The sequence below is a fragment of the Rhinoraja longicauda genome, chromosome 25 (genome assembly GCF_053455715.1).
Source record: "Rhinoraja longicauda isolate Sanriku21f chromosome 25, sRhiLon1.1, whole genome shotgun sequence".
Taxonomy (NCBI): Eukaryota; Metazoa; Chordata; class Chondrichthyes; order Rajiformes; family Arhynchobatidae; genus Rhinoraja; species Rhinoraja longicauda.
In genome coordinates, this window is record NC_135977.1 from 15,068,232 (window position 1) to 15,085,078 (window position 16,847).

Sequence of the window (16,847 nt, forward strand, 5' to 3'; positions counted from 1 at the left end):
TGCCCTTGCAACCAGGCCACACTCTCTGCCCACCCCCCTGCATGGCATCTTTCATCACGGCAGAAGGTGGTCCGGACATTGCACTGTTCTTTCACATTCTCCCGTTGTTTCACTTGGGTTTGAAGGTTTGGGCCTGGTCTTGGACATGGGTGGAAATCATGATTGAGAAAGCACTTGAGGTGCTAATCATAGCGAGGTGTGGTGATTGCACACCATGCCCACTCCACAACTTGGCACATACACAGCAAAACCCTACACTGAGACAAAGTGAACTCTGGTTGCCCCTTAGTGGTTGTCTGGATTTTCTTCTCCTGGACCACTGTGGAGGCTCAATCACTGAGTTTATTCAAAGCATGGAACAATGGATTTCTGGGAATCAAGGGCTATGGGGACAGTGACGGTCAAAGACAGGTAGAAGATCACCCATAACAATTGATCTTCTACCTCTAGAGGTGCAAATGGCTTACTCCTGCTTCTAATGATGTTCTTGTGTTAAATTGGGTTTCTTTATGCTGACCACACTTTCTGACTTGCTTTCCTCTGTTTACTAGGAACATTTCACCCCAACAGAGGAGCACATGCTCATGGTGAGGCTGCTGATCAAACACCTCCACTGGTTCGCCAATAGCATCAAACAGGAGCAGGTGTCTCCCTCGGCTCATTCTCACACTGGCAGCCCATTGGAGGATTTCAAGAGGTTAACTACATTATTTTGATAGTTTTGTGAAGCATTTGATTTTTTTTGTGATTATGGCAGGAATTATTGGGAGCAAACACCCCCCAGGCTTGGTGTAGAACTCGGAGGTTCAGGCAACATCTCTGGAGGGCACGGGTAGGTGACGTGTTGGGTTAGGACCCTTCTTCCGACTAGAGAAAGGTCCCAACCCGAAACATTCCCTATCCATGTCCTTCACAGTTGCTGCCTGACCTGATGAGTTACTCCAGCACTTTGCACCTCGGACGGTTGCAGCATTGGCAATTGCTTGTGACCCCAGGATTGGGGTTAGGCCTTAGACATTAACCACGGCCGGGCTATTTCATCTGAAAGTAGTAGTTTGTGTTGCAAGAAGAGACATTGCTGCATTGCAGGTTGGAAACGTCAGCGTATGGGTAGAAAACCAAGCTGTCATCTTTAATGCTGCTGCTTTGACAAGTCTTTTCTAATTGTGTTGTTTTTTTGCAGGGTGGTGATTTCGTGCTTCTTTCAGCAAAATCTCTACGTATTCTTGCAGCAGTGCTTCACTCACTGGCCTTTGGACGCCTCCTTCAGAGCTGTACGTTAGTTACCATCTTTGTTTCAATTCGATAATAACATTTAACTCGTGCTCCTGCTAAATGATAGAAACTGGCCTCCAGTTAATGGGTTATTTCCCGAAGTTCTAACGGCCCTGTACTAATACTGGTAATTAATTTCACAATGCAGTTTGTATGCATGTACTGCATTGGATGGGAATACAAGAGATACATCCTGGTTTTGCACCATATCCTGGACACTTAAACTTTAAAATCTCTACCCATTAAAATCTTTCCTCTCAGTCTGGCAGTGAGTGTTGTTGGAAAACTACAATTTCCATTTGTAATTTTCTTGAATGTTGTCTACCTATCCTCGTATCTCTCGACCTGTTGGTATCATCCCCATGGGTGTGTTGGCCCCGAATACTGTCATTTTCTCCCTTAATTACTCTGCCTCTCCACCAGCAAAGCTCCCCTTAAACAGTCCCTTTGGCCAGACCACTTCCAGGAACACCCCCCCCCCCCCGCCATCCCTTTAGTTCCTGATTGCCTCTCTGAAGCACGTTACTTTTACCATGATGAAGGCACAAGTGATGCATGTAGTTGAGTGTAATAAGACTTATCTTTGCAAGCCATTAAGACTCGAGTTCATCTTGCCATCAGCAAGCTGTGTGTCTGGGCAGTGTGGTTGTTGTGGTAGATCACAAGCATAAGAATGTAACAAATGGCAGCTCCCATTCAACAAGGTTATAGCTGATCTCCCTCCCGGATTTCACTCTCCCCTCCCATATCCTCATTTCAACCTTAAAGCACAATGACTAAACATCCAGAGCTCTCTAGGTGGGGATTCAAAACCCTCTGAGCTGACCTCTGTCCTAAATACCACAAGATTCAACAATGACTCTCTGACCAAGGAAAACAATCTCTCAAGCCCTTTAAGAATTTTAGAGATTACTGCTCATCTTGAGCAACATGGTATATCTTAAACCAATATATAATGAGGAACATTATATTGAAGTTGCATTGCATAGTGTTCCTGAGTTGAGACCATGACTGAGCCTGGTACTCCAGGTACGGCCTTGCCAAAGCCGTATGCAATTGTAGCATGGCCTCCATCCTCCGGTGCTGCCTGGCCCCTCGCTGGGCAGCCCTTGCGAGAGGTCTGTTACTGGTTTGTTCTGTGTTATCATATCATATATATACAGCCGGAAACAGGCCACCTCGGCCCTCCAAGTCCGTGCCGCCCAGCGATCCCCGCACATCAACACTATCCTACACCCACTAGGGACAACTTTTACATTTACCCAGCCAATTAACCTACATACCTGTACGTGTTGCAGTCTGCCTTCCCCAATCTAACTAAAGAGCTGGGAGTCTGTGGCAGCACTGTCGGGCACAGGCCTGGGGTGGGGTCAGACTTTCGGTAAAACAAATTGGAGCATTTTATTTCCACTCTCCCGATTGTTTTTCCCATTGGCGTCAGCTCACCGCTGTCCATAGGCAGCCACGTGGGCAGGTTATTCAGTTGTGAATGTGCTTGCTTGTCCCTTGCTGACAGTTAGTGTTCCACAGGTTTTGGAAACTTGGCTCAGCTACCTGCAGCCGTGGAGGTACGCAGCAGAGAAACCACTCGGCTTGATGGAGACCGCCGATCGCAGTGTACCCGACAAATGGTACGTCACCTGGTGCCTTTCAAATCGAGTGTGGCGGCATGGGGCCAGTTATCCCTCCGTAGACACTTTCTTAAGGATCATGTAATCAAGGATGACTTGCTTCCGCTGGTTTTAAGGGTTGTGCGCTAGCTAATAAGGTCAGTGGTGGGGAAGTGATGGCTATCAATGGAGTTGGTGGGTAAGTGTTGAGGCTTATACAAGACTTCTGTGTGCTTGCCTGCATACTGTTGAGATTCTCAATGCCATTCTGAATGCTCCTCCACTTGGGCTAGAGATTCCCAGGAGCCGGTGGGGATGTTGTATTTCCTCGAGGAGCTCTTCCTTTTGTCCACCTGATGATGGTTCTCCCTTGACAGGTCAGAATAGCATTGTGTAGTGTGGGAGTCCAGTGTCAAACATTTGAATGATGAGCCTTTTTTGAATTTTTGAAATGATTTTTAAAATATTATCAGTTTGTGTTGCGTTTTTACAGTCCTGTTAAGCTGCTGCAAGTAAGAGTTTAATTGTTCCTGTTGTCGGCACATATGACAATTAAATGTGCGTGACACTCTCAAACCTACCCAGTGATTGTAACAGTGTTGAATATGATGCTCCCAATTTAAAAGGGACTTCCACCGAGATCTGTACAGACGATTTCCTTGACTCAAATTGTCCTGTCCTTAGCCAGGATAGAAATTGTACAATCTGTGGAGAGTTCCCTTGGCTTGCCACTGACTGAGGTAAATTTAACCTGCAGTAATCCTTACAGTCTGCTGTCTGTCTCTCTCGCTCTGCCTCACATTCACCCCATACCTTCCCTCTTCCTGCTTTGAAAATGAAAGCCATCTTTGTGGATGGTGTTGTTGGAACTGTTGAAGGCGATGTTTTGGTGTCTGACCTTGATCCTCGAAGGTGGATGTACAGTAGGTGGATGTACACTACTCCCCTGGGCCCTGGCCTGACTCTGCTTTCTGTATCACAGGGCCACTTTTGTACAGGACAATTTGCTGATGTTTACAAAGCTCTTCCAAAGCTTTCTGAATCGAGCTTTGCGCACTGATCTTGTCAGCGCCAAGAACGCATTGATGGTGTATCGAGTGGCCAAGGTTTATAGCCAGCCTAACCTTGCAGAGTTAATCAAGGAAGGTAAGGAATGTAGTGCAACAGCATTGTGAATCCCGCTTTGTCCCAATCCGTTTACTGCCTCACGGCTTCTCCAGCTCTGCCAGCCCTGCTCCCTCACAGCTGAGTTGACATGTTTATAGACCCACGAACAAGGTCCACGGAGGTTGTGGAAATAAATATCCCTCTGACGTGATACCCTTGGAGTCGATGCTGAGTCTCTCCCGGGATGGTGAGGCTTCGGTGATCGATGTCCATTCCAGGTCACGTTGTGATGGTGTCACTGATTTCCTCTCTCCCTGTCCCTCTGGCCCCCACCCTTGCCAAATTCAAAGCCTAACTCAAAGCCTAGATTTGCCATTAATGCTCAAAAGCATAATGTTTGACCACCTTTGTGCTGTCATCCTGTGCATAGCAGAAAAGCTAGAGAAGAACTGCAGATACTGGTTTAAATCAAAGTCAGACACAAAAGTCGGGAGTAACTCAGTGGGCAAGCAGCATCTCTGGAGAAAGGGAATATGTAATGTTTCGGGTTGAGACCCTTCTTCAGACCCGCGGAGTCACTCCAGCCTTTTGTGTCTGTTCAGCAGAAAAGCTAGGCTTGATCATAATTAGTCCATTGCAAATGCCCTGTGACATTGAATGCCTCCAGAAAATACAAAGCTACCATTTTATGACTTGTGAAACACTTCACAGCCATTCAGCAAGTGACCAGGTCATCGGTGTCGGTGATGTTGGCTGCAGGACCCCAGCAACAGTCTGCTGCTCTTTGAAATAGTCTTGCGTAACCACACTTCATTGCTCATGTGTCCAGAGCGTTGCCTGAGTGTCAGCTAAAGTTGTGTCCAAGTTTCTGGTGTGGGGCTTGAACCCGTAACACACTGCCTTTGGGGATCTGCCCCCTTCTATTTCCTTCAGCACTTTCTGGTTAATGGGTGTAACCACCTCCACTGAACATACCCTGTATTTGTACCTTGTTTTGCAACAGCTGAGCGTCAGTTCCTGGAACCCGACCCCATGCATCACCCTCGGCAGCACCGCGTGTACGCCTCTCCAGTCTTTGGCAGCACCTTCGTGTCCACGTGGCATTCCCCAGCAGTGGACACCACCTTCCGCGTCAAGAGCCACGTGTACAACCTGGAGGGCCAGGACTGTGTGTACATGCAGATGTTTGGTCCTGAGGTCAGGGGCAAGGTGAGTTTACCTCGGCACAGTGGGCATGGTGAGTTCACCTCGGTATAGTGGGCATGGTGAGTTCACCTCGGCACAGTGGGCATGGTGAGTTCACCTCGGTATAGTGGGCATGGTGAGTTCACCTCGGCACAGTGGGCATGGTGAGGTCACCTCGATATTGTGGGCATGGTGAGTTCACCTCGGCACAGTGGGCATGGTGAGTTCACCTCGATATTGTGGGCATGGTGAGTTCACCTCGGCACAGTGGGCATGGTGAGTTCACCTCGATATTGTGGGCATGGTGAGTTCACCTCGGCACAGTGGGCATGGTGAGTTCACCTCGGCATAGTGGGCATGGTGAGTTCACCTCGGTATCGTGGGCTGCTGAGTAGAGAAGGGGCTGTGACTGCAATAGGACAGGGAGGCTGACGGACAGAGCAGGTTCCACAGACCATTGTTCACTTGGGGACGTGCTGTAGGTATTGCCTCTTGTGGTTTGAGAGTTTAGGAATCCGTGCCGGAGCTCGGGCTCTTTCCGGGTGCTAGGATTAGAAACAGTGGGCATTGAAGTGCCTGCTGCCCCGTTGTTCACTTTCTGTCAAGCCTCCTGGTGGAACGCTTTCTACGTTTAGCAGAGCAGGTTTAATGATTAGCGTCCGTTGAAAGCCAAACGAAGGTACCCATTTCTGTAGAGTTCATTCATTTTTTAAAGGTTACATAGTTTGTTTTCTGTTTTAAATACATGGTCACTGCGGCCATGTATTGGTCCATCCAGACTGAATATGTACTGTTCACCATGCCGGTTATGGACAGAGCTAGTTACCATTTGCTTCTGTGGAAGACATCAACCTTGTTGTGGTAGCCACTCTGCTCACCTCCAGTCTTTTCCCCGCAGGAGATATATTAATCCTAATGATCAGATGGATATTCTTTTCCTTCGTTGAGGTTAATATTATTAATATTATTTAACTATTTTGGCTCCATGTATCATGGTAGGGCTTGGTTAGGTGTGGCCTGATCTCTGGTTTTTGTCACCTAACCTTGGCTTCAACACTTTTTCTCCCGTGTACAACTGGTGACTTTCCATCCCTTCTTCATGAATACCGGGCATGTTGGCAGCTGAGGCCATCACGACCATTGGTGGAGAAAAAACTAGGGATACACAAAGTGTCAAAGCTGTAGTGCACAGGTCCTTGTGGAAAGGCACAGTGGCTCAATATGAGGGAGATAGCAGCGACCGGGAGCAATCGGACGGACCCCAGAGGGATTTGAATGTGGCAATGGGGATTTTAAAATCATAGCACCTCCGGAGCAGGTCCATTTGCTCGTGGGCTAACAGGCATTGAGATGTGAACTGCGGTGTTTGGATGGACTGCCTTGAAATATTGCCTTCAAGCAATGATGCAATTTATCAAACTAGGCATCTCTTGCAGGTGATGAAACTGGCCCAGTTAATAGCACAGGCCAAGCAGACGGCTAAATCCATCTCTGACCACACTGCCGAGCAGTACACTGGCCACTCACTCATGTCTCTACTGGGCCTTTCCACCTACGATTTCAATCTCTCTCCTTATGGAGGCAATGACTTGGATGACCTGGGTCCTGACGAGATCCGAAAAACCGATGAATATTTGGAAAGGTCGCTGGAATACATGTGTCAGACGTTCAAGGTAAGTCACTGCATCCATCGTGTGCTCAAATTCACCCTCAGCGGGTGCCGAGCGCGAGGGGACCGTGCCTTGTTGGTGTTCTCTCTTCATCTGCCGCTGCACCCCTGTTACCAAGAACTCTCTCAATGGTTTATTTCACTGATCAGGGGGAGGGGGGAGGAGATTCTTGCTGGACCATCTCTCAGCAGCATTGTTATTGGACTGAGAGGCTGCTGAGGTGAATACAGTGAGGGGGTGGTAGATAGAAGGACTCAAGTATTTTACCAAAATATTTGTCGATTGGTTTTTGTTTCTGGAAACTGCTGCACTCTTGCATGACGTGGGTGGGCTGCTAACAGGCACTGTAGAAATGTGCTGCAAACAGATCTGAAGATCATCTGGGTGAACACGCGGTTTCCTCTCTATTGCCTCATTCAGTCTCTGAAGACACAACCTCTCACCTTTCTGGGTAGGTGTGCAACCCCAGCAGCACCTGACCCAGGACAAGGCAGCCTGTTTGACTGGTACCCCGCTGAACCTTCTGCCCGTCCATGGCTGGCCCCAGCTCCTGGTTCAACACTATTTCAGCTCACCTTCCCATTCCATACGGACCCATCCTTCCTCTGCCTTCTCCAATTCCAGGGCGAGGCCCAACACAAACCAAGTCAAGTCAAGTCAATTTTATTTGTATAGCACATTTAAAAACAACCCACGTTGACCAAAGTGCTGTACATCTGATTAGGTACTAAGGAAAAAATGAAACATACAGTAGCACGCAAACATAACAGCACATACAAAACAGTTCACAGCGCCTCCTCAATGAGCCTCAAACGCTAGGGAGTAGAAATAGGTTTTGAGCCTGGACTTAAAGGAGTCGATGGAGGGGGCAGTTCTGATGGGGAGAGGGATGCTGTTCCACAGTCTAGGAGCTGCAACCGCAAAAGCGCGGTCACCCCTGAGCTTAAGCCTAGACCGCGGGATAGTGAGTAGCCCCAAGTCGGCCGACCTGAGGGACCTGGAGTTAGAGAGGTGGTTTAGAAGATTTTTGATGTAAGGGGGGGAATGTCCATTTAGGGCTTTATATGTGAATAGGAGGAGCTTGAAGTTGATTCTGTACCGTACAGGGAGCCAGTGGAGAGAGGCCAGAATCGGCGTGATGTGGTCCCTTTTACGGGTGCCCGTCAGGAGTCTCGCTGCGGCGTTTTGGACCAGTTGCAGGCGGGACAGGGAAGATTGGCTGATCCCAGTGTATAGGGAGTTGCAGTAGTCTAGGCGGGAGGAAATGAAAGCGTGAATGATTTTTTCAGTGTCGTCGAATTGGAGGAAAGGTTTGATTTTAGCTATGGTACGAAGTTGGAAGAAGCTGGCTTTTACCACAGCGTTGACTTGCTTGTCAAATTTTAATGCAGAGTGGAAGCATTGGAGATCATTTTTCAATGTTCTATAGATTCAGGATCAGTTCCTGTGGATTGCAGGATAGCAAATGTTATCCCACTTTTTAAGAAAGGAGGGAGAGAGAAAACGGGTAATTATAGACCAGTTAGTCTGACATCAGTGGTGGGGAAGATGCTGGAGTCAATTATAAAAGACGAAATTGCTGAGCATTTGGATAGCAGTAACAGGATCATTCCGAGTCAGCATGGATTTACGAAGGGGAAATCATGCTTGACAAATCTACTGGAATTTTTTGAGGATGTAACTAGGAAAATTGACAGGGGAGAGTCAGTGGATGTGGTGTACCTCGACTTTCAGAAAGCCTTCGACAAGGTCCCACATAGGAGATTAGTGGGCAAAATTAAGGCACATGGTATTGGGGGTAGGGTACTGACATGGATAGAAAATTGGTTAACAGACAGAAAGCAAAGAGTGGGGATAAATGGGTCCCTTTCGGAATGGGAGGCAGTGACCAGTGGGGTACTGCAAGGTTCGGTGCTGGGACCCCAGCTATTTACGATATACATTAATGACTTAGACGAAGGGATTAAAAGTACCATTAGCAAATTTGCAGATGATACTAAGCTGGGGGGTAGTGTGAATTGTGAGGAAGATGCAATAAGGCTGCAGGGTGACTTGGACAGGTTGTGTGAGTGGGCAGATACATGGCAGATGCAGTTTAATGTAGATAAGTGTGAGGTTATTCACTTTGGAAGTAAGAATAGAAAGGCAGATTATTATCTGAATGGTGTCAAGTTAGGAGGAGGGGGAGTTCAACGAGATCTGGGTGTCCTAGTGCATCAGTCAATGAAAGGAAGCATGCAGGTACAGCAGGCAGTGAAGAAAGCCAATGGAATGTTGGCCTTCATAACAAGAGGAGTTGAGTATAGGAGCAAAGAGGGCCTTCTACAGTTGTACCAGGCCCTGGTGAGACCGCACCTGGAGTACTGTGTGCAGTTTTGGTCTCCAAATTTGAGGAAGGATATTCTTGCTATGGAGGGCGTGCAGCGTAGGTTCACTAGGTTAATTCCCGGAATGGCGGGACTGTCGTATGTTGAAAGGCTGGAGCGATTGGGCTTGTATACACTGGAATTTAGAAGGATGAGGGGGGATCTTATTGAAACATATAAGATAATTAGGGGATTGGACACATTAGAGGCAGGAAACATGTTCCCAATGTTGGGGGAGTCCAGAACAAGGGGCCACAGTTTAAGAATAAGGGGTAGGCCATTTAGAACGGAGATGAGGAAGAACTTTTTCAGTCAGAGAGTGGTGAAGGTGTGGAATTCTCTGCCTCAGAAGGCAGTGGAGGCCAGTTCGTTGGATGCTTTCAAGAGAGAGCTGGATAGAGCTCTTAAGGATAGCAGAGTGAGGGGGTATGGGGAGAAGGCAGGAACGGGGTACTGATTGAGAGTGATCAGCCATGATCGCATTGAATGGCGGTGCTGGCTCGAAGGGCTGAATGGCCTACTGCACCTATTGTCTATTGTCTATTGAGTCAAATATCACGCCGAGGTTTTTGACATGCGGTTTGACTAGGCAGGATAGGCTTCCAAGACTGCCTGTTATCGATTTGATGGAGTCGGGAGGGGCCGAATAGGATGACCTCAGACTTGCTCTCGTTTAATTGGAGGAAGTTCTGTGCCATCCAACATTTTATGTCCAGAGAAGAAGCACCTCATATTTCAGCTGTGTCATCTATATCCCAATGTTATGAACTTTCCAATGAATTTTCCAGTTTTGTTCTCTTCCCTTCGCCCATTTCTCATTCTCATTGTCTTCCTATTTCTACCCACCTATGACCACATTTCACTCTTTGGATTCCCCCTCCCTCATTTGGTTCTGGTTCCCTCTCCCATTCATCTCTTTCCTAGTGGTCCCCATAACACCTTCCTTATTTATAAGAGTCCAGCAGCGGTAACCTTTGTATCCCTGCTTATCACCCACCAGCCTTCACCGTCCCCTCTCCCCACCTGGCTCCATCTTTTCTTTCTTCTCTTGCCGAGATAGCAGAATGATCGTAAAGTTTTACATGCCCTTCTTCACCAAGCAGCTGGCTTTGTAGTTCTGTGCTCAACAGCCTCGTTATTCTCCACTCCTTCCCCAACAAAAGGTCCCAGTATCCTGACCCCTCCCTTTTCTTACCCACTCCTTCTCTAAAGCTTCATTTTCCAGCCTTTTTGTCCTGCTCCACTGACCCCTCCAGCTGAACTTGTCCGTCCCAATGGGCCTGCAACTGTTCGACAGCTTTTGCAGTAAGATATTTACGTTGCATGATTTTCTCTGCACTTTTGGGAGCTTAGACGCAGAAGGTTAGACGCCATGTATACATGGCCTTCTCTTCTGCTGCTGAAGTAGATCATTAATGGTCAGCCAGTAACTTGGCCAGTGAAAGTTTTAACCTTCTGTCCTTTCTCATCTGATCAACCAGCACATTCAATTTTTACCATCTGTTGTTAATAACAAACCGAGGTGCTTTTCAGTCACAGCCCACAAATACCAGGATCTCTCTAACCGCTGGTCGTTAGTTCAAAGCCACCATATCCATTTACAATAATTGCAGAAGGGGGCAGCCAGCAAACCGTGTTCCTTCTCCACGACTACAATACAACTCCCTCAGGAACGCTCGGAAACAGCACTTCACTGAGTGCTGCTAATCTCAGGTAACAAGCCTGAGCCCAGTCCCAAGGCTGAATCGTGATAACTGAGTGGCTTGGTAGATTCTTGCATAACGAAACGGTGTGTGCCCTGTACAGCTCAGTACCCCTCACCTGGCGCCCCTGGCAACGAACGTGGCAGCAACTAGTGACGAGAACGGGAGGCACCAGCAGCCCGACTGCATTCAGGGAGAGCGTGGGCTGACTCTGACACCGCTCGGCCGCTACCAGGTACGTGCACAACTCCCCGCTCTCACAGGACTGTGCCCCTCAGCAGGTCCGGGGAGGCTTCCCTCGGCATGGACATCTCCCACATCCATTTGGTGAGGATTGCTCTGAGTGAGAGGCCAAAGCAAGATCACACGAGAGGAGGCTTGATTTTGTTCCTCCGTGTTTGGGGGGGAAGACTGAAACTGGCTCTTCAAGGTTCTGAGGTCAGAATTGAGTTATGGGTGGTGTCTGTGGAGATTGTGATCCTGGGAGTGGGCCGGAGATACTGGGAAAATGGTCCTGAGGGAATAGCTGTTAGATGGGACCAGGTGTATCTCCCAATAATTATGTTCTTACCAATGGTCAGAGCAGGTGAGCCTTGGGTAAGATCCCAGTTGGGACTGAGCTGTGGTTCAGCTGAGGAGCTGGGCAGATGTGGCTACAGTGCTGGGAAAGGTAAAATTTGGACAATGGTCTCGTTCTGGTTACAACCCCTGCAGGTGAATCCTTGGGCCAGCTTATGAGGCACATGCTGTGGTCCACCATCTTGGTGGTGAGCTCCTATTAACTCTCCCATTCCTGACGGGAGGGAGGGACCACCTGTTCATGGGCGATGGGGGTCACAGGGTGGGCACTACTAACCTGGTGAGAGGAGGAGATGATCTGCCCATGATTCCCCATGGGTGTGAGAGCTACAGCTCCCCTGGAGCATGGGCTGAAGTGCTGCAGGCTCTCTGCTTGGGACTGCGGGATGTTGGGTGGTTTCCTCGCGCTGTGGCACATGGTACATTGAGCCTCTGTTGTTCACAGATTATAAATGGTCTCCGGAGTTTTAATATCGAGTACCAGGGGGACCCGGAGCTGCAGCCGATTCGTAGCTACGAGAGTAGTGTGCTGGTGCGTCTGCTCTACCAGCTGTCATCGACCTTCAACCTGCGGGTGAGTCACTAATCCCTGCACCGTTCACCACTGCTGCTGCCTTCTGCCCAATGGGAACTGGTTGAAGAATCTTGCTCACTCCTTTTGTGGGTTGAGAGTACACCCACCCAAGGACATTATCATCTTCAAAGGGGAGCCAGCCTGGTTATTGTTTGAGTGATATTTGTTAGTAAAAGCTCTGAACATGATGCTGTGCATGGTACGTGTTCACTTTCCCATGACAGTCTTTGGTTGTGAAGCACGTTGCCGGTGTAAAAGGCGTTAAATAGATCCCGTCTTTGTTCTGCCCTGCAGTTTGCCGGTGAAATGGTGGCCTTGTGCCAGGAGGAGGGCATGAGGGGGAAGCTGGCTCGCTACTACCTGACCAGCCCGGAGCAGAGCCGGCGGGTGAAGCGCTCTCCCCTGCTCCACTGCGGTCTCCAGCAGCCTGCACCCCAGCACCCGCGTCTCAGCCTGCGCTTCCTGGCCAGCTACCGCATGCACTTCTCTCTCTTCCTCTGCCTGGTCATCGGGGCCACACTCAGTCTGAACCCCCTGACGTCCTTCATCCTGATCCTGACTTTGTGGTTTCTCTACGGCATCGTGAGGGCTCTCTGCTCCGATATTACAAAGCCCCACCGGGCCTGAGCACGGCGGGTGTCAGTCACCACATCCTCACCAAGGGACTGGAGCTTCATTTTGGATCAAAGCCAAGGTTTTTTTTTAAATGATTTGTGAACAGTTCTTACTGTTGCAGTTGTATATGTGCAGAGAACAAATTATTTTTACAATGGTGTCATTCCTTTGTGACAATGTTCTAATTTCAATATTCAATGCAATATAATCTGTGGTAAAGTTTTGTCCCAGGAACTTCATTTGAGGAAGTTTGGGGATTGTGTGTGAGCGGTTGCCTGTGTTGGATCTCCTCTCCGTCCACGAGTTTGTTTTGAAGCCGCGTGTTTTGTCCCCGCACTCCAATGGACCACTGCTCCCCCGTCCCTTCCACTGCCTCGCCCCCTGATGGCTCGGTGTCGACGGGGTTAGTCCTAACCCCACTGCTGAGCACAGCTCATCTAAGGCCAGCTCTCACCCAGTCGTCTGAACTCATTCCACGTGATCATCACCACAAACTGATCGTCGGGAAGCCTGCAGTAAAATGGTGCACGCTCCTCTGGATGGATTCTGTCATAACTGCTAACTGCAGCCACGTGCTCAAAGATATGGGATAGTGGGTTGGAACAGGGAGGAGGAGGAATGAGAGTGGGGTGTGTAAAACCACCTTGTCCTGTTTCTTTGTGACATTGGAGAATGCTCAGCCCATCAAGTTTGTGCCAGATTATAGATTAAGAATCCCCCATTTCTCTCGTCCTTGTTTTCTCTGGAACCCCTGCCCATCGCCTCCATACCAGGGCTAGTTTACCTTTTGGCCCCTCTCTGCAATGTGGGAAGAAGCATAAAACCCACAAGGAAACCACCTGGACAGCACTGAAGGTCAGGATGGAACTCCGAAGCTGCAGAGCTGACCACTGTGCCATCCGGCACTGTCAGTCCTAACGGCATTCATAAATCAATCATGCCAGTGACAGCGTTTCCAAGCCCCAGGTCGAGCTGGAAACAAGCACTAACACACCAGTTGAAATGGCCAGATAAACAGTTCTAGTAAATGGGACATGCTGTCTGCCACATACTCCAGCTGCAGCCTTTCACACCATGACATTTGCTCTACACTCTGCTGTCTAGCATTGTGATTTAGTAACAGTGCAAACTCCAGCACCTACAACCAGATCCAATGCTGTACTGCTACACCAAACCTGGGCGATTTGCCTTGCTCTCTTGCATCGTAACCCCTTGGTCCACACACCCCTCCCCATCCACGGGCACTTTCCCCAGTGGACATCCTGTTCACGGTGCAACACTTGTCCCTACACGTCTCTCACATCCATCCAGGGATGTAAGCAGCCCTTCCAGGTGAGGCAGAGATTCACCTCTGCTAGTCTACTGCATTCCATGCTCCCGATGTGGCCTACTGACGAAAGCAGACAAGGTGACCATTTTGCAGAGCACCTGTCCTCTGTCTGCAAAGGCCATCAGGACTTCCCATTTGCAGGTCGTTTCAATTCCCATTCCCATACTGACCTGGGGAAAGGAGGCAGTCTGTGGTTGCGCAGGTGGATGGAACCAGGAGGGAGCGAAGGGGGGAAAGTGGTCTGCTTTCTTCACTGCCAGAACGAGACCAAACATAAACTAGAGGAACAGCGGCTGATATTCCACCTGGGTAGTCAACAACCCGATGGCATGAACACTGAGTTTCATGATTTCAGGTAACCTGCACCTACTGTGTCCCCACCCTCTCTCCTTCCTATCCTCTAGTTCAGCCATTTCTGTCCCCTCTCCCCTAGTCCCCCTCCCCAACATTGACCCATTGCACACCTCGCCCAAAGGTTGCCACCCTTTCTCACTTTGGTTCCAGCTGCCTTTCACTGCTCCTCCAATGGTTCCCACTGTCACCCCCCACATCAGATTCCAGTACTGGAAGCTTCTATTCCCTCTTATCATCATAAACCAATGTCAATAATGCCCTCCACCTGCCACCTTTTTTGTCTTTCTCCATCTATTACCCATCTGCCTCCCAACTCTACCCCTTCCCCACTTGTCTTCACATGCCGATCATCCTTCAAGAAAATGGGCATGTTTTGACAGTGCAGAGCAGTGTTGGGCTGCAGTGATATCGATGTGGGTGAAGTGGCAGCTGGGGATTAATCCAGGCAAATGTGAGGTGTTGCATTTTAATTAAGGAAATTAACCCGTACAAAATTCACAAGTCACTGCCCAGACAATTGTGATACGAAATAAAATTTGCTCTCACGGAATTTATGTGGGAAACAATGTAAATAAATAAAACTATTTATTCTTGTTCAATGCACATTTCTTGATGCAGCTTTGTGTTAGGGAAAATAAGGCCTTTTTCTAGGAGTACAACCACCACTCCCACTGCCCCACCATGACAGATGTCATTTGTTCTAATGAGCCGAACATCTACCTTGTATTTCACTTGGACCATCTCCGACATCTCCCTACCGTTTCTAGATCTCACCGTCTCCATCACAGGAAACAGACTATTGACTGACATCTACTACAAACCTACAAACCCATAGCTATCTTGACTACACTTCTTCCCACCCTGCTTCCTGTAAAGACTCTATCCCCTACTCCCAATTCCTCTGCCTACACTGCATCGGCGCCCAGGATGAGGTGTTCCATTCCAGGGCATTGGAAATGTCCTCATTCTTTAGGAAACGGGGGTTCCTCTCTTCCATTATAGATGAGGCTCTCACGAGGGTCTCCTCGATATCCCGCAGCTCTGCTCTTGCTCCCCCTCCCCCATCCGTAACAAGGACAGTCCTCACCTTCCACCCCATCAGCCATCACATACAACATATAATTCTCCAACATTTTTGCCATCTCCAACGGGATCCCACTACTGGCCACATCTTCCCATCTCCACCCCTTTCTGTGTTCCACAGAGACCGTTCCCTCCGAAACTCCCTGGTCAACTCATCCCGTCCCACCCAAACCACCCCTTCCCCAGGTACTTTACCCTGCAACCGCAGGAGATGCAACACCTGTCCCTTTACCTCCCCCCTCGACTCCATCCAAGGACTCAAACAGTTTTTCCAGGTGAGTCAAAGGTTCACTTGCACCTCCTCCAACCTCATCTATTGTATCCGCTGTTCCAGGTGTCAACTTCTCTACATCGGTGAGACCAAGCGCAGGCTTGGCGATCGTTTCGCTAAACACCTCTGCTCAGTCTGTCTTAACCAACCTGATCTCCCGGCACTTCAATTCCATTCCCAATCTGACCTTTCTGTCCTGGGCCTCCTCCATTGTCAGAGTGAGGCCCATCGCAAATTGGAGGAACAGCACTTCATATTTCACTTGGGTAGTTTACACCCCAGCGGTACGATCATTGACACCTCTAACAAGATCACCCTTGCTTTCCCTCTATCCCTTCTCCTTCCCACTTCTCCCACTCGTCTTACTGTCTCTGACTATTCTATCTTTGTCCCTCCCCTGACATCAGTCTGAAGAAGGATCTCGACCCGAAACGTCACCCATTCCTTCTCCAGAGATGCTGCCTGACCCGCTGAGTTACTCCAGCATTTTGTGTCTACCTTTGATTTAAACCAGCCTCTGCAGTTCTTTCCAACATCTCTCTTGTAAGGTAGGTCCTTGGGAAGAAGTGAAGAACAGAGGACCTCAGAGTGCAAGTCCACACATCCTTGGCAGTGCATGTAGGCAACGTTTAAGAGGTAAATGTGGTACTGTGGTCTTCATTAGCTGGGGTGTTGAATACACTGGAGGCTATAGTCCAGTTATAAAACCTTGGTCAGGCCTCAGCTGAAGTAGCGTGTGCAGTTCTGGTCACCAAGGTAGAGGGAGGATGTGATAGTGCTGGAGAGGATGCAGCCTGGGGTAGAGCAGAGCTCGGTTATCTCGAGAGGCTAGGTCTGTTTTCCATGGAGGTTAAGAGGGGCATGACTGAGGAATATAAAATGATGACTCCGTCCCTTTCTGCTTTCCACAGACTATTCCTTCCGCAACGCCCTGGTTTACTCATCCCTTCCCACCCAAATAAGCCCCACCCCGATGCCTTCCCCTGCAACCGCAGGAGATGCAACACCTATCCCTAAACCTCCTCCCTCGACTCTGTCCAGGGACACTGATAGTCCTTTAGGGTGAGGCAGAAGTTTACTTCCACCTCCTCCAACCACGTCTGCTGTATCCAATGTGGACTCCTA

At 49.0% G+C, this 16,847-nt stretch overlaps 1 protein-coding gene across 4 annotated transcripts in view; it reads left to right on the forward strand.

The window, feature by feature from the left end:
• smpd4 (sphingomyelin phosphodiesterase 4) overlaps positions 1-14,958 on the forward strand; it is a 41,128-nt gene extending 26,170 nt beyond the window's left edge. For all 4 annotated transcript variants that reach the window (XM_078421359.1, XM_078421362.1, XM_078421360.1 and 1 more), the window contains 9 exons: positions 552-697; positions 1,184-1,274; positions 2,806-2,906; positions 3,868-4,031; positions 4,996-5,201; positions 6,614-6,850; positions 11,020-11,151; positions 11,941-12,069; positions 12,364-14,958. In XM_078421359.1, coding sequence (XP_078277485.1) covers positions 552-697; positions 1,184-1,274; positions 2,806-2,906; positions 3,868-4,031; positions 4,996-5,201; positions 6,614-6,850; positions 11,020-11,151; positions 11,941-12,069; positions 12,364-12,696 — 1,539 coding nt within the window. In that variant the 3' untranslated portion in view covers positions 12,697-14,958. The remainder of the gene's footprint in view (positions 1-551; positions 698-1,183; positions 1,275-2,805; positions 2,907-3,867; positions 4,032-4,995; positions 5,202-6,613; positions 6,851-11,019; positions 11,152-11,940; positions 12,070-12,363) is intronic.
• The last annotated feature ends 1,889 nt before the right edge of the window (positions 14,959-16,847 follow it).